The sequence below is a fragment of the Pterocles gutturalis genome, unplaced genomic scaffold, assembly GCF_000699245.1.
Source record: "Pterocles gutturalis isolate BGI_N339 unplaced genomic scaffold, ASM69924v1 scaffold10567, whole genome shotgun sequence".
Lineage (NCBI taxonomy): Eukaryota > Metazoa > Chordata > Aves > Pterocliformes > Pteroclidae > Pterocles > Pterocles gutturalis.
This window is the reverse complement of record NW_010110390.1, coordinates 30,810-58,719: the sequence shown is the minus strand read 5'-3', so window position 1 is coordinate 58,719 and position 27,910 is coordinate 30,810. Positions and strand designations below refer to the sequence as shown.

General features: G+C 37.8%; 1 protein-coding gene across 1 annotated transcript in view; it reads right to left on the bottom strand.

The window, feature by feature from the left end:
• Positions 1-26,519, bottom strand: part of PRUNE2 (prune homolog 2 (Drosophila)) — a gene marked incomplete at its 5' end in the record, with an annotated part of 56,075 nt that extends 29,556 nt beyond the window's left edge. Inside the window, 5 exons of the mRNA XM_010073357.1 lie at positions 12,707-12,801; positions 16,352-16,504; positions 24,242-24,405; positions 25,759-25,961; positions 26,415-26,519. Coding sequence (XP_010071659.1) covers positions 12,707-12,801; positions 16,352-16,504; positions 24,242-24,405; positions 25,759-25,961; positions 26,415-26,519 — 720 coding nt within the window. The remainder of the gene's footprint in view (positions 1-12,706; positions 12,802-16,351; positions 16,505-24,241; positions 24,406-25,758; positions 25,962-26,414) is intronic.
• Positions 26,520-27,910: the final 1,391 nt, after the last annotated feature.

The window sequence follows — 27,910 nt, the reverse complement described above, 5'->3', positions numbered from 1 at the left end:
AATAATTGGTTCTCTACTTACTACGTCAGATTCTGACTTCAGTTATAGCTCATAAAATAAAAAATGGCTTCAAATGAGAGAATACAATTCACTGGAACAATTTACATTGGAGAAATAACAATACCAATGCTTTGAAGAGATACCAATGTATCTAATCAAACATCTTTCCAGACAGGATGAGTTTCAATGTCTTTCATGTTTCTCTCTTGTATATTCTATATTATTTGGAAAATTGCTTTGGAATTTTTAGTATTGACTTATTTCACAGAAATTAATGGATAAAATATTTCTATATAGCAAGAAATTTCATCAGAGAATGCAAAACAATGTCCAGGATCCTAATAAATACCACTATGTCTGAAATGAGTTATCTCAGTAGTGACTTGGGCTCAGATTTATTGTACAGTTCATCAACTTCTCAGCATGCTGGATAATGAATGTTTCATTTACATTGCTAATTGCCAAGCCATGGTTCCTTCAACCTTTAACCCTTACGCTTTATCACATTATCACCATATGTCAATATAATTGCATTTAACATTCCAAATAACTAACTTTTTCACGAGTTCAAGAGATCTTTTTTTTAAAGCTTTATCAGTAGAGTATCTTTAAAACTACCAGGAAAACCAGTATTATACAGACACTGTAAAACTAATGGAATTTTTTCTTCAGGAAAACAAAGCTTCTATCTTCTGACCCAAAATAAGCTCTTTTCTGTTAGGATCTGCATTTGCCCATTGTAACTAAATCACCTATACTTCTGTGAAGAGCTTCAGCTTCACTGTCTCTATGAAACAGCAAGACCTAGCATGAGGTATCTTCTGTATCTGCATGAGATTTTTGTCTCTAGTTTTCTTTGATCTGTGGAATTATGCAGTTATTTCCACATATTATGTCACCTTGATCTTCACTCTGCTTTGCCCAGATAGTAAGATATTTTACTGTAGGTACCATTCAAGATGCTGTCTTGGGTTATGTCTCTGGTCTAACAGCATTGCTCCTCTTACTTACAAGTATACTTTCCCTTAATGCAAACGGGACTGTATCTTACCTCTAGAATATCCTATGGACAATGTTAATTTGTTCTGCAACTGGAAGGCCCTTTCTGTCTGTTGCCTTTCACCACAAATACTCCTTCCCGCTCTGAAATCCACATTGCCAATAGCAAAATTTAAGCCAAATCATGCACAGAATAAGCTGTTCTGGAAAAGGTTTTTACTACTGAGTGTAACTGAGTCAGTTTTACTGGTTGTGCATGGTGAAACTCAAGAGAGAAATGACACTCCTGGTTGGTAAGTTATGACACCAAAGACCCCAGCCCCTCTCCCTTTCTTTGAAACAAGAAATTTTGGCAAGGTGTTTTCTCAGAACAAGTCTGAATTTCAGAAATTTAGAAACTGATTTCTCAAGATCTGAGTCAGAAATCTAGATGCACCCTACCAGAACAAAACGAGCACCAAATTGCATTAGAATGGAGAAAATGGATAACTAAAGATAAAATAGCCTAATTCATTTTCCCTGTAGTAAAAATGTCATGTTACACAGCAGGTAGACACCTTGTATTTCTCACAGCTCTCATGTTCCTCACATGTGTGTGGTGCATATGTATACACACACACATAAACGACTGGCACATTTCCATTTGGCATGCAGTGCCACACATTACTAGTCTCATATCTAAAAACAATCCTCTGGCATAGTCTCGAAGCCCACAAGTTGGTGAAGCTTCAAATCAGTTTATATCACACCTCATACTGCTTTATGCCTTTATGTTCTGTGCCATAGCAGCTCACTCGTCTCTTCTACTGTCATGTTGTACCTCTTCTCTGACTCCTGGAGTGTCCTTTATGACCAGACATTGAATCCTTTCTTTCAGTTGCTTGGACCATCCACTTCTACTGCAGAAACCTCACGTGACTCTACGCACAGAACACTACAACATAAAAACCATACTTTAAAAGTTTTAAACTACAGTAGAATTGCAGGCGTGAAACACCCAGCATATATCATGAGGCTCATATAACACTCTCTTGCAACTTACAACTACAAAATAATAAGTTTTAGCACGTACTGCTGTTAGCATGACCCTCTTGCCAAGCTGTAAACAGTCCTTTTTCAAATCACCTCTAGTATCCACCCAGTAAACAACCATTTGTCATTGCCCGACTGATCATCTTCCTGGATGTGACAGAGCAGGACTGTTTCTGCTCCCTGCTAGCTTGGACAAGACATAACTTTCTGATTTACCTATACATAAAACATGAGAAAAGGCTGGAATCAGAAGCATAGAACCCCTTGGAATTAGATTAGGACCAGAAATGTATGCATTTTTTTTCTTCAAAGTGTTTCAATCCATTAAATACATATAAAAAAGGTAAAAAACTCAAATTCTGTGTTACCACTGGGAAATGAATATTCCTTCATGCACACCAGCTGAGACCGAGCACAAGTATTTCGCTTACAAGAATTCCTAAATATAAGGAACTTTTAGCAGTATATGTCAGTGTGTTCCTAAGATATTTAAGCATATTATGGTTATCCATTTCCAGCAGCTTCTGTGGAGTTGATCTTTGTTTTTATGTTAACAGATAACATTATTATCACATTTTACAGTGGTAAAATTGAACAGTGGCATCAAGCACAGATACATCACTGACTGTGCAAAATGCCATCTGAAAATATGCTTGGTTTTTGAGTCTTTAATAATGGATCAGACAGATTCAATGCCACTTTAAATGCGTTCAGAACGCAAGTTCACAATGACTGAGTGCACCTTAGACAAAGGGTCCCTCATAATTTAATTTACTTTAATATCCTAACCATTTCCAGTTGACAGAAGACACTGTAAATTAACATTTTTCTAAAATGGTTAAAGCATAAAATCCACAGAGTCCAAAATAGTCACCTATGGCACCTGCTTCAGCTGGCTGTTATGCACAGAAATTTAAATGCATAAATAGAAATTAGTAAAATGACTGCTTTCATGGTTCTGCCCACCCAGGCATCTGGAAAACCTCACTTGGATTGCACTGCTACACTGATAGTACTAGAAGTCCACAGGAAGCAAGTCTGAGGTTTGACTTCTGAGTAAATATTAGTTTATACTACAAAACACAACTCCATTACCTCAGAGGATCTGTGTAAGTGTAACTCACTGTAACACTGTAAACAATTAGGCTAATGATGTACATGAAGGAAGAACTCATACTAGATGATAAACCAAGCAGTATTTTCTATTTATTCATCTAAAAGTATTCACAGATTAGTTCATGGAGCAGATCAACAAGACCCAGTACACTAGAGGAGTACAAAGCACCCAACAATAAGCAGAGAAACAGAACTGGCCATTCCAGTTAACCCCTGTTCAAAAGACTGAACAAGGGGAAACTGAATGCAACTGCAAGTAAAATACACAAGTTAAGTATGCAACCTGTGGATCTTACAGCCAACCTGTGGAGATCGTGCTAAGCCAAACACTTAGCAGGATCCAAAGAAAGAGTTCTGTATTTATTTGAACTAAATACCTGCAGGTGTTGCAGATTAAGTATTTCCTCTTGAAGACTTAGAAAAAATGTTGCCTAAAGGAAATTGTATCATGATTGTTCAAAGCAGGACTATTGCACTTCCTTCTAAATCTGAACCATTCACAGTTCTCAATTATTTGGCTGAATCCTCAGATCTGGAATGGGAATGTGCATGTTTCTTGCTGGAACAGAAAGTCTCCAGACAGAAAGGAAAGTACATGCATTAATAAGGTCTGTTTTATGACCAAAAGGCAGAGGGAAGGTCTCAAACAATGGCTTTTTTAAAGCATTTTCTTTTGTAGCTATTTCCTGTTTGGAATTACAATATCAAGTGTGTAATGGCAGCAATTTCTACTATCAGAACAATGCATCTGTTTATGTGATGGGAGTTTCTTTTGCTCAGAAATGCCTGCTCGTAACTGTAAAACAGGTTGGTTTTTCTTTTGTAAATCTTGCAATGCAGACCATCCCATGAAAAAACTCATTCCCTGAGCAGGAAGCATTGATGAAAGAGTGCTCACTTGGGTTCCTGATACGTCCTTAGTATTCTGTGTTGCTTTCCAGGGCCACACAGGCACACTAACAAGCGGGGTTCACTTCAGTTCTGAAGAGTCCTTGAAGTACAGTTATGGCAGCAAAGTCCTTAGATGAAGAAGGTAACCCACAGAGAGAAAGCAAAGAGAAAGCCCCACGAACTTGTGGGAGATTGGAGGTTTTCAAAATATTGACTTTGTGCATTTCTGTGGTTGTGAGTCTTGAGAAAAATCCACACCGTTATTTATTATATATCTCTTTCTTTGCCTGCTCCAAATTCTAGCAATGGACCAGAGCATCAACTCTTTCACTCAGTTGGTGATCCTCCTGGGGACGCCCATGGAAAAGCTAAAGCGCCCCATGCCACAGCAAGAGCAGCAATGTTTTCACCAACTGCCCTTCATGGAGAGAGCACAGCCCTGGGGGGCCTGGCAGCATGCCATATTGGATCTGCGCAGGGAAGGTATAATTTACACACTGCTACGCCAGCTCCAGCAAATCAGTCTCATGGCAAGAAAAGTGCAGTATTTCATTCTTCACAAGCTCCCAGCTGAGCAGCAAATACAGATATACCCGACTAAATGCCACAACTATACGGGCTGAACATGAATATGTTTAGTTCAGTTTAAAAAAAAAATGGGGTGGGGGGAGAATATTAATATTTTCTTGCTTTTTTTTCTGTTCACTCACTGTGTGTTTACCATAAATTAGACCTGCTGAGAGTGTGATGCTGAGCAACCCATATGGCAAATACTCAGCTGAGAGATGTGAAAGGAAAATCACTTTTTTTGTGTCTGAATTATTTCTAGTCCCTTTATTTAGAAATTCTTGTTTAATAGCAAATGCTGAGAAACAACCCTGCTAATGCTATTTACACAGAGAAGAAATAACGAACTTTTTAGACCAAAATAATACATTTTCAGTACAATATGATTCAGTACGTGATGAAATCTGACAAAAAAGCAGTGCTTAACTCAGTGCTCAGTGGAGATTTTGGGGTTTAAAACACAATTACAAGAGTTCCCTGTTGCACAACTGCCATTTATTCAAACTCATCCCTGAATCTTTCTCCAGCTAAGACAATCTACAGCTAGTGCAAGTCCATGGTGTTCTACCAACCAAAGAGTTGACCGAACAGTTCCCATTTTAAGTACAAAATTAATCCATTCCAGTCTTTCTAGCCTGTGACAAACACAGAGAACAAACCAGCATACATGGAAGTCTGTCATTCATGAAACTTGGAAAAATCTAATTCTGGGTGTGGAAATCAGGCACAGATTTCTGACTGTATCCCTCTGGCAGTCTTGCAGTGGGGAAAAAAAGAAAGACTAGACTGCAAGAACATTCCTGCAAACTTTGTTTACTCTTACTTTTCTGCTTCTGTAAGTCTACAAAGAAAGTTATGAAACTCAAATTAGTGAGATTTATTCTTCAGATATAGTAATTAGACTTGCATTCACTTACATACAAAAAAAATAAAATTTATACAAGCAATCTAGCCATGGAGTTGCAGAAGAAATTATATGTTTTGGTGAATAACATTCACACAGCAACATTATGATGAAAGCTACATCACTGAGTACTGAAATAGGGGCTGAGGGATTTAAACTTGAATAATTTTGGATTTTTTGATCCCTGTTTTATAAATGGAATATATTAAAATGCATATAAAATCAAATAAATCCTTAAGTTTTCAGTCAGACACAACTTGACTTCAAGTAAGCCTGAGAGCATTCCCAGTTACAGAGTCAAAAGAAGGATCTTCCCTGTCATCATTTAACCAAAGAACATAAATGCTGAAAAATCTCAGAGCACTTGACCTGACTAATTCAAAATTCCAAAATGTTCCTAGACCTTAAAATAACCGATAGCTTCAGGACTATGCTCCTGATATGTAGCAGAAGCTATAAAATTCAATGGTGTATGCAAAAAACACAGGCTATTGTAATGTTTACAAGCGTTAAGCATTCACTTACATTCCAGTTCAGAAGGTGTTTTAGGCACATACTTTGCCAAACAGATGGAACAAAATGAATATTTCAAAACACAGCAGACATATTTTGTTGGTTTTCTGCATCAAAATAGCACTATTCCAAACAAATATTGCATTATTTTAAATGTGGTTTGTTTGTTTGGGTTATTTTTAATTTCTAAATGAAAAATACAAAAGCAGTCACCAAGATAGACATTTGCTTAGAAATACCCTGTATTGCTCTGTCAGTTCCTGTGCACAGAATTTCTGTCTTCTGTAGTAATGCAACACTAGCACCAGCAAACCCAAAAGAAGTGCTTTACACTTGGAATTATATCATAATCTTGGATCAACAGTCTAATGTACAAATTAAGTTGTTTCCCACACAATAGCAAAAAACCCCATAAACTAAATAGCAGAAACTAAAATTTAACTTTTCTGTAGTATTCATAGTGATGTTATCCCTGTTATCAGTTCCTATATTCTCATGCATTATGGACAGATCTCAAAATATTAAATGTCCAAGTTAGGTTTTACATTGAAATTTTTTTAAAAGTAAATTATATTTCATAGAAAAAACTCTTTTTACGCTGAACATTTCTCAAAACAGCACCTCCCGCTGTCAATGGCTATGCACCATGAGCAGCTGAGCTGAGATGCTACTGACAAGAACTAGAAGAGTACACAAATGATGAATTAGTCAGCTTTCTAGAAGTCAGAAATGCAGCCCAATAATGATACTTCAGATGATAGCATTTTATTTAGCTGAGAGATAGTGCATATTACACAGCTGTATTTCATAAAGAAACTATCTTAATTTATCTGGAGAAACACATTTCATAAATGATACAAAAGAAAATACAGTTTATCTTCTTGAACAATGTACTTGTAAACACAAGCACATTTTTACTGTAATGTTAGTAGATTAATCTAATATCTATGCTTATTCCTTTAATAATTCTAATAGTTATTTTACTTCGTTTATTAACTTTTGAACCAAGACTGAACAAAACCAGTAAATGCAAAATTATAAACAATATAGCATGGGCAAAATTTAGACCAGTTGTCACACAGATTATAATAGATGAAGGTTACCCAATTTCTTCAGACATTGACAGAAACTGAAATCCAATGTACATACCATGTGAGACCTGGTATCACTATATGCATCATGTATTCTTAAAGAAATACTGCAACTACAAAATCACTGATGCTTCTGGTTTACTACAAGTTATGACAGCAGTATAAAATAAAATAATCATATACACTTTGCAAAAATGACAGTTGAATAAATCACTACTTAGTTATTTAAGCACAAACCAAATTCGACTGATTAATAAATATAATGGTCCTGGCCAGTTTTACAAGCTTACATTTTTCTCACATTGCACAGGACAATAACAAGAACCTTGCCTGACATCCTCCATGACTTCATGCAGAAACATCTTACTGAGCAGGGGCACTTTAGCTGCTATCACCCTCATAACATATTCTGGAAGGGATCTGGTCTTGATTTTAAAACTATAAGCAAACTTGATAATCACTGTAATCAATGTCATTTTGGTGCCATTTGATTTCACATAGTTAATGAGGAAGCACTTCAAACAGTCTAAGGTTCTCCCCATCAGTTTCCTCTCATACCTTTAGAGACTAGCAACTACTACAACAGAAGATTCAGCAAGTCTGCCTCAGCTCTCCAGATCTTGGACTGTACTCATTGTCACTGGGGTACCTGCGCTGACCCAAGGCACTAACAGAACAGCTACTGTCCTCCAGAACACAACAGTCTGATGTTTAAACATAGCATGGTATTTACATTAATGTATGTTTGGCTGCATTACTCAGTCCTCTAAGGTGATGACTCAACCCTCCTAATACTTCTAAAAAAGCAACTGGAAGTATGTTCAAGCTTTGTGTGCTATATATGTTATATATTTTCCTACAGGCGGATCTGACACACTGACATTTTAAGACCTTAATTAAGGTTGATTTATTTACAAATGGTATGTTTTCAACTCTCTGAAATAATGTATTTAATGTTTTATTTTTTAAACACAATTAAAAAATAATATATAAATATATACATACTGCAAATGTAATACAGATAACAAATTCATTTAAGCCCATTTATGCACATTAGTGACACACCATGTGGCAGAAAGACTAGGACTACAAGAAGACCCCTTGGCGATTTATTTTATATTAAATCCCTAATGGCCTCTTCTCATCTTTGCAAAAATATGCACAAAAGTCCAGACTATGCAGCCATTGAAATGAATGGTTATTTATTTGCTAAACGAGAACCCTATGTTTAATGTTCCTTAGACATAAGGTAGTCTGCAAAAGTCGCATTCCTACAGCTACATACATCATTTATTTTACATACCCTAACTTCTCACAACAGGCATCAGAAAAATATCTCTGAACAGCATTGCTATTGTAAGTTGCTGAGAATTTTCTCTCCAATTCCATTACTGGAAGATTAAATGTTAACATGTTTACTTGGGGTTTTCTTCTTGTTTTGTTTTTAGCATTAAAAACAAATTTATAGACCAATCTGATGCCATTTAAAATATATTTATACTGCAAGAAAAAAGTTCCCAAATACATAACTATGGTCCAATCATTACAGACAGATAGCAGAAGTTCAAACCTTCGAACAGACACATTATAAACCCACCTAAATGCAGGCAATAGTCTACCTAGCACTTGTTTGACACATTCCAGTTTAGACAGATTCTTGATTTGCTTTACAGAAGTATTAAAAGCATCACTCTTCATAACACACAAATAAAATTGTCCAAATTTGCAACATAGTTTCATGCCATACTACTACTACAAAACAGACTGAAAATTAAACCGTCTCTCTGAGAACAAACTATTTCTTCATCAGGGAGCATATCCACCATGCACTCAAACATTCAGAATTTCCTAAGTTACTGTTGCTGGAACAGCCACTGTGTGTTTCTCTGAGACACAGAGCCACAAAAAGGAAAATTCTTGCATGAGCTAGAACTTTCTCTTTGTACCATCCTCAACCCATTTGGACTACTAGATGTTACCTAAAGACAGTCAAGCTCACTGTGCTGGCATGATCTTGCAGGTCACTTTCTTGGGGTGACAACACGGGTGACAGCAGCCTTCACTGAGGCTCTGACATTTTCTCTAAACCTCTTGGTTGGCACCCACAGAGAGGTGGCTCCAGCCTTACAATACTAAAAGATTACACAACCTCTACAACCATGAAACTGTCTTTATGAAGCATTCAGATACTGTGGCCAGAAACACGGACAAGAACCTCAACAGACTGGTCAGCCTTCAGAACGCAGGTATTCCCTTGTCTGTAATAGCCAATAGGAGACAATCATAGACTATTTGCCTTGTTTTCATCTGACTGCCCTGCTTCTCCCTGGAGAAACTTGATTTTCTACCATCCTAAGTTAATGCAAGTTCTGTGAGCCCTTAGAATAAATTTTCATGAATCAAAAGATTAAGGACTTAGCCTAACAAACATGTTATGAAGCCATAATATCCTGACGAATTTCAACTAAACTGAACGCTCATGAAACCTGGATTATTCTTCTGGTGCACTAGACTTAAGAAAGCAGAGACTAGAGTTCAGTCTACAAAGGAAATATCCATTTTTCAGGAAAAAAATTACTTTCACAGTAAGTCACATAGAGAAGATACTTCTCATTTCCAAGAGAATTCCAGCAGAGAACAAGCAAAATATACTCTCAGGGTATAACCTAATGTAACAGAAATTAACTACAACGGATGGACTGAATTTTCCTACAATATCCTATGAGTACTCATTATTATGACTTGGAGAAACTTGCCAGCAAAGACAACAGAAATAACTGTGACCTGGGCATCATCACTTTACTTCTGTTACTCTCTTGAAAAAAATGCTGCTATGCAAGTGAAATCCAAGTAGCATATGCTCTGACAGACAGTCACTGAAGACATAGGTCTGATTTCAACTTGCAATTTAACACCATCTAAATCCAGGATATATCAGATCCAAGGGTAGTTATCTCAAGAAAGGCAAAGCTGCATACACACCCTTATGGAAACCTAAACACATCCACACAAAATGCCTCCCCTGCCGTTACCACTAACACCAACATTATCTATTCCTTTAATATCTGAAAGATTCTCTTTTATCAAGACACTTAAAAATCAGTTAGTTGACAACTAGTAAGCCAACAGACAACAGATACAAATCACACACTGTTGACTGATAATCAGTATGTATGTACAAATAAAACGCTGAGATCAATTGCACTACCACTTTTGCATTCATGTCTTTCTTAATGAGAACCTGGAGGGCAGGAGCGTACCTGCATGTGTCCTACATGCCTGAGTACTGTTATGCCATAGTACTAGAGGCAATTATAGGTATTAACTTACAATTGATGACTTATTAGTTACTATAGTTTCTTTCCTTATGAAGTACAGAACCTAGAAAACATTCCCACAGATACTAGGAAATCTGTAACAATACTAATAAAAATAGATACGTGTTGCTATAAATCCTAACACAAGCTTCAATTAATTTAAATTCATGGTACAGTTATGAAACAAATGTCTTTACTATTGTGAAACTCTGACTGAAATCAGAGCCTGAGTGTTGAGCTGTAACACTTTTACTCTTCGTGACACAAATCCAACACAACAGAGGATGTGTGCTTGCGAACAGCTTAGTCTACCCAACTGCAATTGTATAATCATCACCTTTGGTCTTAGCAGTATCACCTACATGGTAGACCATTGAACCAAAGCAAATAATCAAGCCTACAGAAAGCACTTTAGTGAAAGATACTTTTGCCTATCTGTTGATTTAAAAAAAACAACAAATTGACCTTGTGAGATTTCTGAAGAAGCAAACTTATTAGAAATTCAACACCTGCAGCAAAGCCAAGCCTGTTCTTCATGTTCCCGTAATGTTTAATCAGGTAACACCCGTAAAGCTCTTTGAGGATGAACAACAAATTATCATTATTATTGCTAAGAAAATCCTGAAGTCATTAAAGTTTGTGTCTTCTGAGTTCATAACAGAAATCTAAACTGAACAGACAGACAGGTCTGGACAGTTTTGTCTGCTGTTCCTTTATACTTATTATGTTTCTGATACTGGGGGAAGTAACTAGTGTAGAATGTTTTTACAAGCCACCCTTTATCATCATGCAGATCATGTCATCCCTGGCTTTAACAAGAGTGAGTAAAAAAGAGATCTTATGCTGGTCGAGCACTGTAAATCAGGGAGTTCAGAAAATGTTTGAACAAAGTGCAGTAATTCAGCAAACACAAAACTGATCTCCACCCCAACTGCGAAATTAAGAGTGACCTTATAAACCATATAACTAGAAAGAAGCAGTTACACCCTAGAAAAATTAGGTCTTTCTGAAGCAAACTACTCACAGCAGAACAACAGTGAGCAAAAGGTAAAGAGAGATACGTGTAACTTCCAAAAAATACCATCAGAAATGCCAGTAATAAAATCACTTAACAGTTTGGGATTAAAATAAAATGAATGTCAATAAAACACTGATTAATTTGTTCTTTTTTACATGCAACTGAATCTCCTTTTTCTTCCATGATAGTCACTAGGTATGTCCTAAGACAAGTGACTATGAAACATTTATTCCTTGACCACTAGATCTTGACACTCCTTGAATGAGGTATGTCAGCATCAAACGTTACACAATCACTGAAAAGAATTTGAAAATTTACCTGCTTTTAGGACTATGAAAACCTACCCTTGCCAAATGCAATTTGTGAGTTGCAGCCAAAAGGAAGACAAGTTTTGTGTTAAGATTAATTTGAGTATGTAGAGCAGTAAAGACGAGTTCAGCCAGGTCTGGCTGGAGTTTACATCAGTAGAGTACAAGGCCTGCATTCCATGTAGTCTATTAAACAAGATTAACAGGCAAATAAATAAAATGTAATGCTAAAGCTAGCTCCTATAGCCCTGTGTTTCTACCATTCACTGAAACTGACAGAATAAAAGACAAAGATTTAAAACAAAAGAAGAGGAAGATTTTACTAATTTTTTTTAAAAATACCATTTCCTGTTTTGGGGATTTCTCTTATTTTTTTTTTCCCCATCCCCTTTCCTCCAAACCTTGGCATAATTTTCAGGAGCAAAATTATGGTTCACAAAGCAGTGTAGGTTTGGTAGCCAGTAAAGACTGCTTGACACTGAGAAACTAACCAAGAAACTAATAGATTATACTTCATTTCTTTGAGCTTTTCTACACAATTTGGTTTGTACATCTTAGTATGCAAGCAGAAATCTACGGATGCTGCTGCTGGATTGCACCACAAACTTCTTCAACCACAAAAACACCTTACTTTTTGTAAAATGCATCACAAAATACATGTTGCAAGAAGCCTCATAGGATATACACAGGGAAGAACTATCTGTTGATGCCATTGTTTTAACACACCATGGTACAGATTAACAGGAAGGAATGATCAGATGCATAATAATGTAAGTCAGACTACAAACTGTTACTGCTTCCCTCTTTCAGTGATTTAATTAACTTAAATCACTGAAAATTCTGCTCACATGTAATCTTGAGAACATAACTGTCTCAAAATCTTTGTTAAAGAACTGTCTCCACATGCAATAAGGTGGTTTACCAACTACGTCATTTATGTTTCCTCTTACCTCCAGTGTCATGTACACAGTGCTTATTGCTACTTTGATTTCTCCATCTGAAATCTCCTTGAGATCCTTCAGCATAACCTCCTCAATACTTACACCTGTTTGAGAAGAGAAAGGAATTTCAGTACATACAGGTATCTACAGCTGACCAGATGAAGCAACATAAATTAAAAATACAGCTTAGACCTTGATGTTGAGCCTTCTATATTTTGGGATATCCTACGAGAAAATTAAAACCAATGTTAATATTTCAATGCTTAATGTTTCTAGATTTCTTAAGCAAGGAAGATATTTTAGGGGGGAAGCAAAGGATGAAGAATAAAGTCTCCTGCAATCAAGTTGTGTGAACACTCACATTTTTTAAGCAAACTCAATTTCAGTTTATGACAAATGTATACACAGAGCATTCGTATGGTCTAATATGAAATCACTAACATGAAACATTTCTGGAATGAATAATATATTAAACAGCATATGTGGAATATTCAGAAGCAAAACACTTAAGATATTCTGTAAACACAAAGTCATTCAACTTTTCTGACCTTCTTCACAAACTGATACCAACATCAACAGTGTCTTCTTATGTACATCAAATGGTGAACGAACCAACTAGGTGTTTTATGCATGATAGAAAGGGAAGTACATATTATCATCAGAAACAACAGTGCAAAATTAGAATTGCTTCACATTGCAACCAGACATGTTGACATGTTTAAGTACAATGCATTGAAAACCCACATGACTATGTTTTCCTAATGGGAGATGTCTGTCTAAAATGCTGTAAAGAGTCTCAAAATAAATGTATAGCATATGTAGGAACATGGTCATATCACATGACCAAAAAGACAGCCATGATAGACAAATGTCTAAATAAAGAAAGCTGTAAGCCACTTGCTTCAGTGTAGGGTGGCAAATAAAATGTTCACAAGCTTTTAAAGCTTAGTAGTATTACATCTAAAATATGTTTCTATAAGTTACTGTTAAGCCAAAGAAACTAATCCTCTCATCACTGTTCCTGTACAGAGTCCAGCTACTGCATTCAATCTAATGGCAAGATGAACTGGCTAAAGTTCACATATGTATCATATTTACGCATTTGTCCTTTTAAAAATATTTCTAGGTAATTTGTAGACTTTCTGGTGGGCAACAGCCCAATGTGCCTAAAATAACAAATGAATTAATGAACTCAGGCCAATAAATCATTATATCTGCATGAAACTAAGAATTTTTTTTGCTTAATTTTCCTAACACTGCCTGAAATAACAAGTACATAAGGTAAAATACTCAGCAGAGATTAGTGCCTTCAAAGGACTTCAGAAATTCAACAGCACCTTACTAATACAAATGCCACATGAATATATGTATTGCTAAATATGTACATGTGGCATATAAAAATCATTGGCAACCAATGCCATGTAGACTGAATCTATTATATCTGCTTGTACAAGTTTTGCATTAGATATTAGGGTAAACTTCATGGGCCAAGTACATGATAAACACTACTAAACCACCTCCCCAGGCAACTGGCAGAACTAAGAACTGAGCTCCATAAAAGACACTTTCCCTGTGTCTCTCCAATCCAGGCTGCATTCAGTTCATTTCTGAACTATGATTCCTCAACTAATGTCTGGAGGAACTTCAGGGAACTATGTGAAGATTTATAGTCCTGAACTAACTTAGCTTGTGACCTCACTGAAAAAAAAGAGCAAAGGAAGCACCTCAAATTCTGTCCTTAACTACCAGCTAGGGCAGCTGTCTCAGGCTCATCGTCTGAATCCAGATGAGAGATTCTGCAGATTCGCAAACAGAGAATTGCACAAAAAGACTATGAGTCTGCATAGACTCTGTGCATACCAGATATATTTAAAAAAGATATATCTCAGTAATTCAATACCCATTCTTTTTTAACAACTTGGTAGCAAATCCCCTTTAACAATGACAGCAAAAAATGTGAGAGCTATTGCAACAATTTTCTTCAAGCTTTCAGAGCACCCCTTCTAAAGCCTGCAACCAAATTTTGGGTTTAAACATTCCCACTTTTGACCACTGAAAAAATGACAACTGTGTTTGACTATTTCTAGCAGAAGGAAATGAAGGAACTGCATTTTTCCCACTGCTTCCTTAACCTTAGTCTGAAGTCAAACTCACTTCACCTGTGTGATGGGTTAGCCCTTGGCTGGGGGCCCAAACCACACACCCGCTCACACAATTACCCCCCTCTCCCCAAGGATAGGGAAGACAGCTAAAGAGGTAAAGGGAAAAAAGGACTCGTGGGTTGAGATAAGGACAATTTAATAACTAAACTACAATAATATTGGAAATAATACTATATACAAATATACAAATGAGTTATACACAGTGATACTGACCCCCACCCGATGACCAAGGCTTAGCCTGTTCCCGGCTAACGATCCCAGAGCAGGGAGAGTCCTGAAACCACACTCACGAAACAGAGACAACAGTCCAAGTGTCCCAGATCAAGAGCTGACTGGGGTGTGGGGGGGAAGGCCTTCGGAGAGCGGTCATCTGGACTGAGATGATCCAGAGCCAAGAGAGATCCAGAAACCAAAGGGACCCGGAACAAAAAAGGGATGGTCCTCCGGAGGGTCCTCACCTATATACTGGGCATGACGTGTATGTTATGGAATAGATTATTGGCCACTCTTGGTCTCAATTCTGAACCTAAGATCAAATCCTAGGCTAGCAACTGGCTGTGCTTCCTCCCACATGCAACCTTGGCAGCGGCACAAAACATCACTTTTTATCAGCTTTCTTCTGAGCACAAATCCAAAACATAGGCCCTTGCTAGCTATTATGAAGAAAGTTAACTCTGTCTCTGCTTAACCCAGGACAACCTGTACAGATCCCTTGATAAATTCAGGTTCAGAAGGTTCAGAAGATAAAATCCACTCCCACATCATGCAGGCAATTAATTGCAGTACAATTTCTGCACATGGGTGGATACATTGATTATGCTCCTGTACTTTATCAACACAAATTCTTGAATGGCACACACTTGTAAAAGAAATATATTAAATAAATTAATGTCTACTTTATCTGTAAAAGCAGTACAACTATTTAGAAGTTCAGTAGTTCCTCAACAGAAATCACAATTCCATGATTCAGGAAGAGGAGGCTGAGAGGAGACCTTATCACTCTCTACAACTACCTGAAAGGAGGTTGTAGTGAGGTGGGTGCTGGTCTCTTCTCTAAAGTAACAAGTGATAGGACAAGAGGAAATGGCCTCAAGTTGCACCAGGGGAGGTTTAGGCTAGATATTGGGAAAAATTTCTTCACTGAAAGAGTGATCAGTCATTGGAAAAGGCTGCCCAGGGAAATGGTGGAGTCATTGTGTTCAGGTGTTCAAGAAACGTGTAGATGTGGTGCTTAGGGACACAGTTTAGTGAGTTAGGTGGTGTGGGTTGATGGTTGGACTTGATGATCCTTGAGGTCTTTTCCAGCCTTAATGATTCTATGATTCTATGATTCTAAGCCATCTAATTTAAAATTAAATATAATTGTATGTAACTGCCAATGAAGATAGCACGCTGCAACACTTTTCACCACACGCAATGAGCCGATACATTCTGACACAGGTACATAACTAACTTTGTAAAAGGTCTGGAAAATGAAAGCAAGTTGCACTACCTTGTGGGTTAAACTGAGTCTCCTGGAGAACAGAGATAATTTCCTCTCTTGGTGGAAGATCTGGAAACTTTTCCTCTAGGATTGACAGTATTTTCTCCTGCTGCTCTGTAATTCTGTCAACCTCCAAAGACATGCACTTGAAGAGGATGCTTCCTGAAACATTGAAAGACAAAAATCAATGCCTCCTGTAAACAGCAAGAGGCACTACAGAAACAAGAACGTTTACTGTATCACCATCCAAGCCCTTTCCTTCTTGGAGGCTGCTTCCACTGATGAATACACTGAATTAGATACTGAATGCCTTTCACACAGAAACATCTTTACAAATATAGAGGTGGGTTTGATGTCTTTTCAGGCAACTATGTGCTGTACGTATTCCATCCTGGACATGAAAAATTTCTGATGGTTCAATGTTTAAAGTCACCCTTTCGTTCCCTGGAGACTGGGATCCCATTTTTTAACATACCCAAAGATAATTTAATGTAACTGGAAGCAAAAGCTAAGAATAATAAAATCTTATAATTCAGCACTAAAATTATTTATTACTATAGTGTGCACAGGGATTTCAAACAAGCGTGTGATTGCATTGCATCATGCTAGGTCAATGACCAAATCAGTGCAATAGTATAACATAGCTACTGTAAGAAAAAATGTCTAGGCTTTAGCAGCACAGAGCCAAGAGAGAAGAAAAACTTGGACACAGCCATCATCAGTCTCACTAGACTGACTAGGACCCAAATATCTAGTATGTATCTATTTTTCTCCTACACTGCCATCACATAAAATAATGAAAAGGATTTCTTCAAAATTCATAAAGCACTTGCAACATAAAAAAATTTTGCTTATTTGGCAAATCCCATGTGGATTAAATGCTAAGTAATGCTTAACAAGTCAAAAGCTTTTCCGCATCAGATATTAATTTCTGGAAATTCACATACATTAAATTCCATTCTGTGTTTCTGTATAGAGATATTGTAACTGCCAATATTCTTCTAATTCTCAGTGTCCTTTTCTTTATTTCAGTCTTATCATCACTTTAAGACAATGCTCCTGCCCTATTTGACACTGACATTTGTAAATTTAGGTACGCAAAATGTAGCTCCACAACAGGCAGATTTCAAATGACTACAGGTAAATAACTGATATATAAACCACCCAAGATATCTATTTATATCAGCAAGTCCTATTTTTCAGTCCCTTTTATATGAAGCAAGTTTCTCAACCAGCAGCCTCCAAGATAATTAATCTAACAATATCCCTTCATTGTTCCCACATCTAACTAGATAACAATGCCTTTGCTACATATTTTTGTCCATACCTTGGGAAGGGCAGTGACCAGAATGAGCTAGACAACCCACAGAGCACTCCCAGTCAGCACAGAGCTGCACCTGGATAAACGGCAGCTCAGGGACCAGGTTGCATTAATTATTTCAGCAATAGCAATCTTCTGTTTTTCAGCAGCCTTTTTTCATTCCTCCAGGAGCAGACAGGGAAATTGCTCAAGCACACACAACAGAAATGGAGACTCCAGCAGAAAATACTGGACCTACACGGCATGTTCAAAACCAATTACCTACTGGGGGTAGGCTGTAGCATATTCCATACAACTTCCCAGCAGCACCGGGATGAGCTGGGCAGTCCATCCATTTTCATAGGTACTCAGATACACAATGTGTCAAACTTTTACCACAGCTGTGCATGCTTTCCGGGGGCGGGGGGGGGGGAGCAGAAAACTTTAACACAAACATCCTGGAAAATGCAGTAAAACAAGAGGTGTGAGTTATGTATCCAACGAAGCTCATCAGTTTTGAAGTCAACATGACATGAGCTTCATTGCCTGCCAAATTATGCAGAATTAACTAATATGTAGAGGGTTCAGTGTCTGGTCATAAACATCTGATTCATTTTAGCCCCATACACCACAAATCATTACAGCCTAATTGCAGGATTGACTGAGAATTGAGCAACAACTACAGCACAGTTTTTATCCAGTCAGTCCTGGATTTCAACTAAGCTATAAGACAAATGCAGAACTATGTCCTTCCTAAGATATAATAAAAGTTCAACCATACAGAAACAGTCAAATGAAGACAGTTTTTGAGTCTCAGAATTTAAGGAAAAGTATTTTTTTCTGTTTCTCACAGAAACAATTCCCAATCTGTTACAATAAACTGAAATAGATTATTTAATTAACCTTTTTTCCGTGTTGGTATTTCAAACAGCTAATGTTTCCATCCAGCACAGGCAGTTTCTACTGTAAAGTTCATGGCCGGGGTACCAAATTAAACTGATTAGCTCCAGGCCCAATCTAGCCCAGCCCTTCCAGAGCCAAGCAAAGGGGTATTGGGAGGCAAGACAGGAAAGGAGTTGAATGAAGAAGAGTCTCATATTTCTCCAACTGCAGGAAACAGGGAAACTGGCAGCAGGAAGCTGTGGTTATATCAAGACATTTTCTAGCAGCCAGGTCAGTATCTGGCTGTGATTCCAAGAAGTGCCTGAACCACAGCAGCTATGCAGCACCAAAAATCATCACAAATATCTGTTTGCTAACATTATACATAGACTTCTATCACATCAAAGCAGTTCTACTACAGTGTTGCAGCAGCATTGCTCATGCCAATAAAACTAGCTTAATGATGGAAGGAAACTCTTACATTATTTATCTATTCCCCAATCAAAAGAGATGGAAAGATTGTCTAGGACATACTATAGCAGCCTCCCGTGCATTTCTAAAGGTACCAGTGTGCACTTGTCTTTTGCTTTCACGTATGTGATAAATTCTTGGTTTCTTCAACAGAAAGGCCATCTTGGATTTGATCTCACCTTTGGCAGAAACAGACACTACTGTAAAGTTGCAAAATCAGAATGTGTTTAGACATGCACTGTACTGCAGCATCTAACTGGAAGCCGTTGCCTTTCACTGCTCAGTTCATCTCAGGGTGAATCCCTCTGCATATTTCCATCAGGGATGACATCTTCAAAGTGCAAAGCCAACTTAGAAATTTTGGGATTTATCACTTAATACAAGAGTGAAATGCAGTCAGCCTGAAATAATGCCTCATCATAGGCAGACATCTTGGAAAAGCTTTTAAAAGGCTGTTTTTCCTACTTGTCACAGCAATACTGTAGTGTTTGCAATTGCTAACTTTGCTACTAGGATGAAAGCAAGAAAAGGATAGTTCTCAAATTAATAGGGTGTCAGCAAGCCCTAAGATCAATATTTATTCTTCCTTCATTCTTTAATATTTTGGAGAGAAAGGCACATGTCTTCACTACCAGGCATCCTCAGCATCCCTGTGAGGGTTAAGATTCCAGGTACTTTAGGTACTTTTGCTCAACCAAAGGTCAGTGGTCCATTCAGTCACGTGCTCTCCTGTAAGACACACATGGGCTCAGAAATCTCCTGCAGATTTTACTGAGTGCTGGTGCAAGGTCCCCCAGAGTTTCTGAAAGCATAATGGAGGCTGCTCTGTCTGCTGACAAGCACAGAAACAAGAAATATATAATAGGTAATACAAGATTCAATATTATTTCTTGTGTACATCACACTACATTACAGATATTTTTGTCCTAAGGAGAGGTCACTAGAAAATAGTCTAGGACTCTTAAAAACAATATGCATTTTATTCTTTTTTGCAAAGCGGTTTGGAAGTGGAGCACTAGTTTTGCCAAAAGCAATTGCTGTGCATTAATATTAAACATGATCTAATGAAGGCAGAAGTCGTTCTGGGAAAACATTAAGAACAGCACAAGCATCTCCTGAATTATAAGTTTATGGCTGAGAGAAAGAGTACAATGAAAATATAGGCATTTCTCCTGTCAAGGTTTTGTTCCATGACCTGGAAAAATAAAGGACAGAGAAAAGGGGAAAACCAACAGTACCTCATGGAGAGTATGCTTCAACACTTCCCACCCCCAAAAAGACCCACAAACCAAAAATGTAAAATTACAGCCTTCACTGTAATTAACAGGAAAGCCACAAAGATGGAATAAAATGTAACTGGGGGGAAGGGGCAGGGGTGAGAAGGGAAGCACTGCCTCCAAGAAAACTGTTTCCATAGCTAAAGAGAAAAGTATCAGACCAAATAAGTGCATCGTTTGATGCAGTTCAAAATCCTCCTCCCTTTCTGGCATACATCTTAGGGATGAACCAATTAGGGAACATGTGAATCATCTGATCGATGTGCAAGACAGAACAAACAAACAAAAAAAAAAATTGGCTTCATTCCCAAAGTCCTTAAAAGGGCATTTCTTAACATTTGTCTGAGTGGCTAGAATAACAAACTAATCTTCTCTGCTGAAAGTCGGACTGCCCCAACAGGGCACAAAAAGACCTCAACTACGCAGCTAATAACTAGTAAAAGCAGATTCACATTAAAAAAAAAATATGCTGATGCCCTTGCTGTAAATCTGTCTCTATTTACACGTTGCAGTCTGCACCTTGTGGCATCCTTCAAGGCCTTATACAAATAAACATAAGGAGGCATTTTTGAGAGTACACTGACCCAAGGTACCTGACAGTGAGTGCTTGGAATCAGATCCTTGCCAGCTGGCTGCAACAGAAAATGTAATGATTCAGCAGTTTAATGGATCTTGAGTTTGGCAACAGTCCCCTTGTAAACATCTCTGGGGAAATAAAATAATACAGGCCCAAGACTCTGGCAGATTCTATAACTGTTTGCTTCTGGCACAAATCCAGGGACTGCACAAGCTTTAACTTAAGGCAAATATGACTGTACAACACATTGACTCTCCAAGCAGGCTCTATTCAAAGCCCAAGGGTAGAATTAACTTCTAGCATGTCTGACAGGGAGAAAAAGACACCAGGAACGCATTCAGCTGAAAAAAAGTCTTTAAATATAAAACTACCTAAATCAATAATGCTCAGTTTCACAGGAAAAGTCTTTTCTCTTTTTTTTTTAAAAAAAACAAAGAAGAGCAGGTGGAGTTTGTTCAAAGTTGAATTATGGCAGGTTATAAACATCTACCTTTGTTATTAACATAAAAAAATTGCTAACAGGCTGTGAGAAAAAGAAGTTTGAAAAAGAGGCAACGAATGAAGTTGTCACAGCCAGTATGCAATAATTATTAAAACATTAGATGTTTGTATTATCTTACAAGTCTTCTATCAAAATACTCACTGTAAAGCCAGAAAATAAAATATGAGATCCCAGCTCAGAGACTCAAATGTCAGGATCTCTCAGCTGTTCTAAGAAAATAAAATCCTAATTCTTAGCACCTTGACTTCCACTTTGGTCTTCTGTCCTGAACCTCCCCTGAAATTTATACACACTAACAATATACACATTAACATTGGAAGCAATATAACAAAGTAGGAAAAACCCAGTAGGACCGTTTCGTTGCCTATACACCCTGCGAGCCTCTACACACACATTCACTAGTAGTGAGAATGAAGTAGCCACCCCTCCTCCCAGATCACGATACGTATGTGTTCCCGTTATTTCCTATGCTCCCAGGTGAGAGGAACTTCAAAAGCTATACTTTATGGGCAAGGACTTTGACAAAAGGCCATAATACATACAGAGAAACACAAAAGCTCTACTTGCATAGGTTGTATTTGATCAACTATGCCCTGGGCTGCATTTAAAAAGGTGTGGCCAGCAGGGAGAGGGAGGGGATTGTCCTCCTCTACTCTGCTCTTGTGAGGCCCCATCTGGAGCACTGTGTCCAGGCCTGGGGCCCCCAGCACAGGAAGGATGTGGAGCTATTGGAACAGGTCCAGAGGAGGGCCACTAAGATGATCAGAGGGCTGGAGCACCTCTCCTATGGAGAAAGGTTGAGGGAACTGGGCTTGTTTAGCTTGGAGAAGAGAAGGCTCCAGGGAGACCTCACTGCGGCCTTCCAGTACTTGAAGGGAGCCTATAAACAGGAGGGGGAACGACTGTTTACAGGGGTTGATAGTGACAGGATGAGGGGGAATGGTTTTAAACGAAGAGAGGGGAGATTTAGGTTAGATATTAGGACGAAATTTTTCACTCAGAGGGTGGTGAGGCACTGGAACAGGTTGCCCAGGGAAGCTGTGGATGCCCCATCCCTGGAGGCATTCAAGGCCAGGCTGGATGGGGCCCTGGGCAGCCTGCTCTAGTGGTTGGCAACCCTGCCCACAGCAGGGGGGTTGGAACTAGATGATCTTTAAGGTCCTTTTCAACCCAGGCCTTTCTATGATTCTATGATTTTGTTTTCAGACTGCTTGTAGTTTGATCTGCCATCTACATACATTTATATCTAGGAATTTTATTTTATATTATCCAAACCAGTAATGGGATTTACTGACTTTTCTGAATTTGCAATGGAAGGCTCTTAGGTACCGAAAACCTTTTCTATTTTAAGAAAACCACAAGAGGACTCACTGTATTGCTTAGCTGTCTGTATGTATAAACTGCATCGCTGGGAGAAGTAGAGAAGCATCAAGTCACAAGTGCAGCTGTGTTTTATTGCTGAAGCTTTGTCAATCACTTCTCATACCATGCAAGAGAAGGTATGCAGGGACTCCTATATCCACCAAGTTCCTCAGACACATGCTACCAAACACAATAATTAAAATTAAGTTACTAATTATTAAAAAATTAACCACTATCTCCCTCAAAAGTGGAACTGCTATCTCTAATGCAAACACTGAGTATTTCTCTAGCAACAGCACTTTATTCTAACTTGGATACAGACTAGAGAGCCAAAGCATGCAGACAATTACAACCATATATTTTATTTCAATATGTTCTTGTTCATTTTTCAGAGCACCGCCTCCTGAGTCTTTCCACCACCAAACACGTGTCCTGAGAGATCCTCAAAACACTTTTTTGGTTCTGCCTCCAAAGTCAATTATTATGCTTGGTCATTTGCCTAGATTCCTGAACAGCTACTTCAGATAAATTCGTAGCCTACAAAAATATTTCATGGCAGGTTTACTAGAGCTTATTAGCATGGAAAGATACTAAAAGAACAGGTTAAACGGTGTGTTACTGTTAATGCTTCTTCCATGAAAACATTAAAAAACCCCCTACCTTTTATAATTTCTCAGAACATGTTCATTACATTAGTTATCACGGTGATGAGTACAATGACAAGCCAAGACTCCAGCAGCTTCTGAAATCTAAGTGTAGGCGAGTTTTCATAATCCTCATAAAACATGCCCACATTAACAGCTGCATAGAAATTAAAACCTAAAACCTTTAAAATTCATTAAACACTACTGAAATTCAGTAAATAACTTAAAAGCAGCAATCAGTTCTTTTCAACCTCAGTTTTATTTCCAATTGAAGAGTTCTGCTGCAGCAAATAAACTCAGGAAACTAATACAAATTATGAACTACAAAGACAGAAATGAAAATACTTATAAGAGTTGAAGCCCCATCCTTTGTACTCTAGCAGGCATACTATACAAAAGAAAATGAGAGGGAAATGAAGATTTGGTTACAGCACTTTTAAACAGTAAAAGTTTCGCATCACACCATTAAAATATAATTGTACAAAAAGGTACCACCATTGGGACAAGCTTTAACATGTAAATATTGGATTCCAATCCATATTGTTGTTCATAGGCAGGCAGAGCCGAACTGCCGGCACTGCACAGCTCCTGGAATCAACGAACTGCACAGCTTTTCCAGCTATCCAGCTGGTGTGTCGACTGCTCCATTTAATATTCTTGTCTAGTGATACAGCAAAGACCTCTCATGCCTATTTTTAAATGCACATTTTTAATATTCAATATAATGTTACTCTTTAACAAACTCTTTACTCCCTGCTTCTTTTATGAAGCTTCCCGTGGTCTTTAAAGGGATTGTTAACCAAAGAATGGATTTTTCTGCATGAGCAGATTCAGAAACACTCCATTAAACCTTTCAGTATTTAATATAAAGAGTAATCTCTCACCTCTGAGGAGATAAGCCAGTTGCTGAGTGATTAACTCTGGTGCCTCTTGAAGAATCTCTTCTACTACTAAAGAGGAAGAAGATGCTTGTAACTCCAGGCTGCCGTCACATTGCTCTTCTGGATTGATGACTTTGACAACAGCTGATTCCAAACTTTTATCCTCACTACCAAGCAAATTTAAAAATCGTATGTATTTTTCTTTCTAGCTACTTAGACAACCCAGTAAAACAGTGCAAAAAAATTCTTAAAAATTCCAGACTATAACACTATTGCTATTGGTACTTGAAGTCTGCTATAAAACCAAAGAATGTCACAACAAAGTCCTAAAACTAATTTTTTTTAATTAAGTGTTCACAGTGGTTTTATTGCTTGATACATCACTAAGACTTAAAAGTTCGCATTTCCATTATAAATTTTTTTTTAATTTGTAAGTTGAAAAAAATACTACTACAAGTACTGAAAACATCACTGTTTATGCAGTGGAGATTTTTAATTTTTCCCATTGAATATTTTGGCAACTCACAAAACGTCTTTTTTTTGCATTTAGGCACTCTATGTTTCTGCTTATAATAGCAATAGCAAAGCCATTTTAGATTTTCCCTACTTTTACTCTAAACTACAAACCCCTCAGAGTAGGATGGGATCATAGCACCACAGGGCATTATTTATCTTAAATGAAGTTCTAAATAGAGTTGGAAGTAAACAACATCCTTCACTCTGGGCAAGACAAGCAGACCATTATAAAGAGCTTCCCTATAAAGGATTCACCATGGGCTTGTAAATATTCCCTCTTAAGCATGTCACTTCACTCAGAGGGTGGTGAGGCACTGGAACAGGTTGCCCAGAGAAGTTGTGGATGCCCCATCGATGAAGGCATTCAAGGCCAGCCTGGATGGGGCCTTGGGCAGCCTGCTCTAGTGGTTGGCAACCCTGCCCACAGCAGGGGGGTTGGAACTAGATGATCTTTAAGGTCCTTTTCAACACAGGCCACTCTGTGATTCTATGATGGGTATACACACTATGGTCTTCCACCAAGCAACTGTGAGCCTCTAGCACTGAGGACATTTTGAGATAAATGCTGTAGTTTCTAAGGACTGCAATAATCTATCAGCCACCTTAACAGAACATATGCAAGTGTGCTGGCCATCTCCAAATCAATGTAAGAGTCTGAATGCCTTTAGTGAAAGCTAACTGAGAAGCAGGAAAAAAAACCTAATCTCTTCTTCACTGATCACAGGAAACTTCCAGACTATTTAAACTAAATTAAAATATCTAACCTAAGCTGCATGAAAATACAAGGTACTTAAAAAAGGGAGTTCCATTAAAAGTTATGGAAAGGTGACTATTTAGTTTGTTACATTTACTGGACATAATGGGAGACAAAATATAGTTTAACTTCCTTTTTTTTTGGTCTGTGTTACTGTAGCAATATCAATCCTAATGCAGAAAAAATGTAAACTATAATTTTTAAAACAGCTCAAACCCACATAAGCCATCTTGTACATAAAATGCAATACCTCGTCAGCATGTTGCTGTTTAAAAGTGTTAAAGACAATTTCCCTTCAGCATTCAGCTGGTGCAGATTGATTTCATCTCGGAAGATATGGAATGACTCCGGGATATTCAGCTCCTCCAATATAAATCTTGTCTCTGTGAAGTAGCTAAAATCTCTTCTTGGTATGTTCAACACAGGTAAGCAAAGAACATCAGGAGGACTGACCTGTAGCATAGGTGTGCATTTGTCAGAGTTGCATAAAATAAGACGTCTTTTTTATTAAGAAGATGTTTTAACAGAGTGATCAATTAGAAACAGTCCAAATTTTCTGTTTTTTTCCCTCTTTTACTTATTTTTTTTTAAAATGTGTTTTGCTTTTTTTCTTCTTCTGTCTCTGTTTGCCTCCTACAGAATCGCTGGGATACTAGGAAGGAGAGAGCAGAAAGAATGATGTACAGGGCTGATTTTTTGCTCTTATTGAATAAGTGACCCAATACCCACTTAACAATTTTTTAAGAAATGCAGATTGTTTCTATTTAAAAACCTCACCTCTGATTATAACAAAATCACTGTCCAGAATAATGTTTTTATCGTATGTTTTAACTGATTTAACAATAAGATGTCTGCAACAACGTGGAACAAATGAGTTAAGACCACCTGGTCCATTTTTTCCATTACCTTGTCTAGAAAGTAGGCATAGGCCAGAGTAGAAATAAGCGAATCCAAATCACAGGATTTATTCCCAAGAACAACATGGACTTTCTCCAGGCATTTGCTCCTGTTCTGTAACACATAGAAGACAACTGGAATGAGTGACAATGATGGGAAAAAACAAAGCCAGACCACGAAGACACTTCAAAGGACAAGTTAAATACCAGGTATTGTCTTCAGTTGTAGTGCTTTTGCCATTGGCTGTAGGAATGCAATTACTGTGGGATCAGACATGTTGTCTTGGCTTCCTGGCTTCCTAACTCCCAAAAAAGAAAAGAAATCTGTCTTTCATAAGGCACCTTGGTTTAGAATCCAAATGAGACAGAAGTCCCTTTAGCAGCAAAGTAGCAGATAAGCAGCTTCACATATATGTGGAAAAAGCTTTTGAAAACACCTCACCAATCTAATACGAAAATCAGTCCCAAAGAGCATGGAAATACAGACAGCAAACTATACACAGCAAGTTATCATTTCCATTTTCCCTTTTCTCTTTGCTTGGCTGAAACCACTAACTAGACTCAGTTCCCTGTGTGAGAAAACTCAAAGCCCTCAGTGCTTCACTGGTCATGTTCAGCTACTGGGTGCTGGCCTCTTCTCTAAAGTAACAAGTAACAGGACAATAGGAAATGTCCTCAAGTTGCACCTGGCGAGGTTTAGGCTAGATATTAGAAAAAATTTCTACACTGAAAGAGTGATCAGGCACTGGAACAGGCTGCCCAGAGAAGTGGTGGAGTCACCATCCCTGGAGGTGTTCAAGAAACGTGTAGATGTGGTGCTTAGGGACATGGTTTTGTGGGTTAGGTTGTGTGGGTTGACGGCTGGACTTGATGATCCTTGAGGTCTTTTCCAACCTTAATGATTCTGTGATTCTAGTCAGAGTAAATGAGTTTCACCCTGACTCTTCAGAAGCTGAACATACCCAGTGAAGCACTGAGGGCTTTGAGTTGTTCTCACACAGGGAACTGAGTCTGTTCTGCATTTAATAAAATAAGGAGCCTTCCAAACACGAGGAAATGAAGAAACAGACCAACTGTGCGAAAGCGAAGAGAAGTGTCTACCTTATTCATAATTGCACACACAAGCTGTAAGGTGATGTTTTCCTCTTGTACACATCATTTATGTCAAGTTAGCTGCATGGAAACATTACAGTTTATTTTCTTTTAATGACCTATGCTTAATTTGAGAAACATATCCGACTGATGCTAAGGTAGATGTCTCAGAACCAAATATATGCAATTAAATGTTTTTGTTGTTGTCATATACAGGCTGATGTACTTTTTGTTATTTTGAATTCGGACTCTGGAAAGTAAAATCAAGTAAAATTTTGATCTTTCAACAGAAGCATATAATTAGTATATTAGCCTCAATAATTATAAAAGTGCCATTTTTTTTAAACTAACCTTTTTTCTCTGTGTCTAATCTTATCTCTGTCTGGATATAAGGAAGAAACTCTAGTTCTCTTT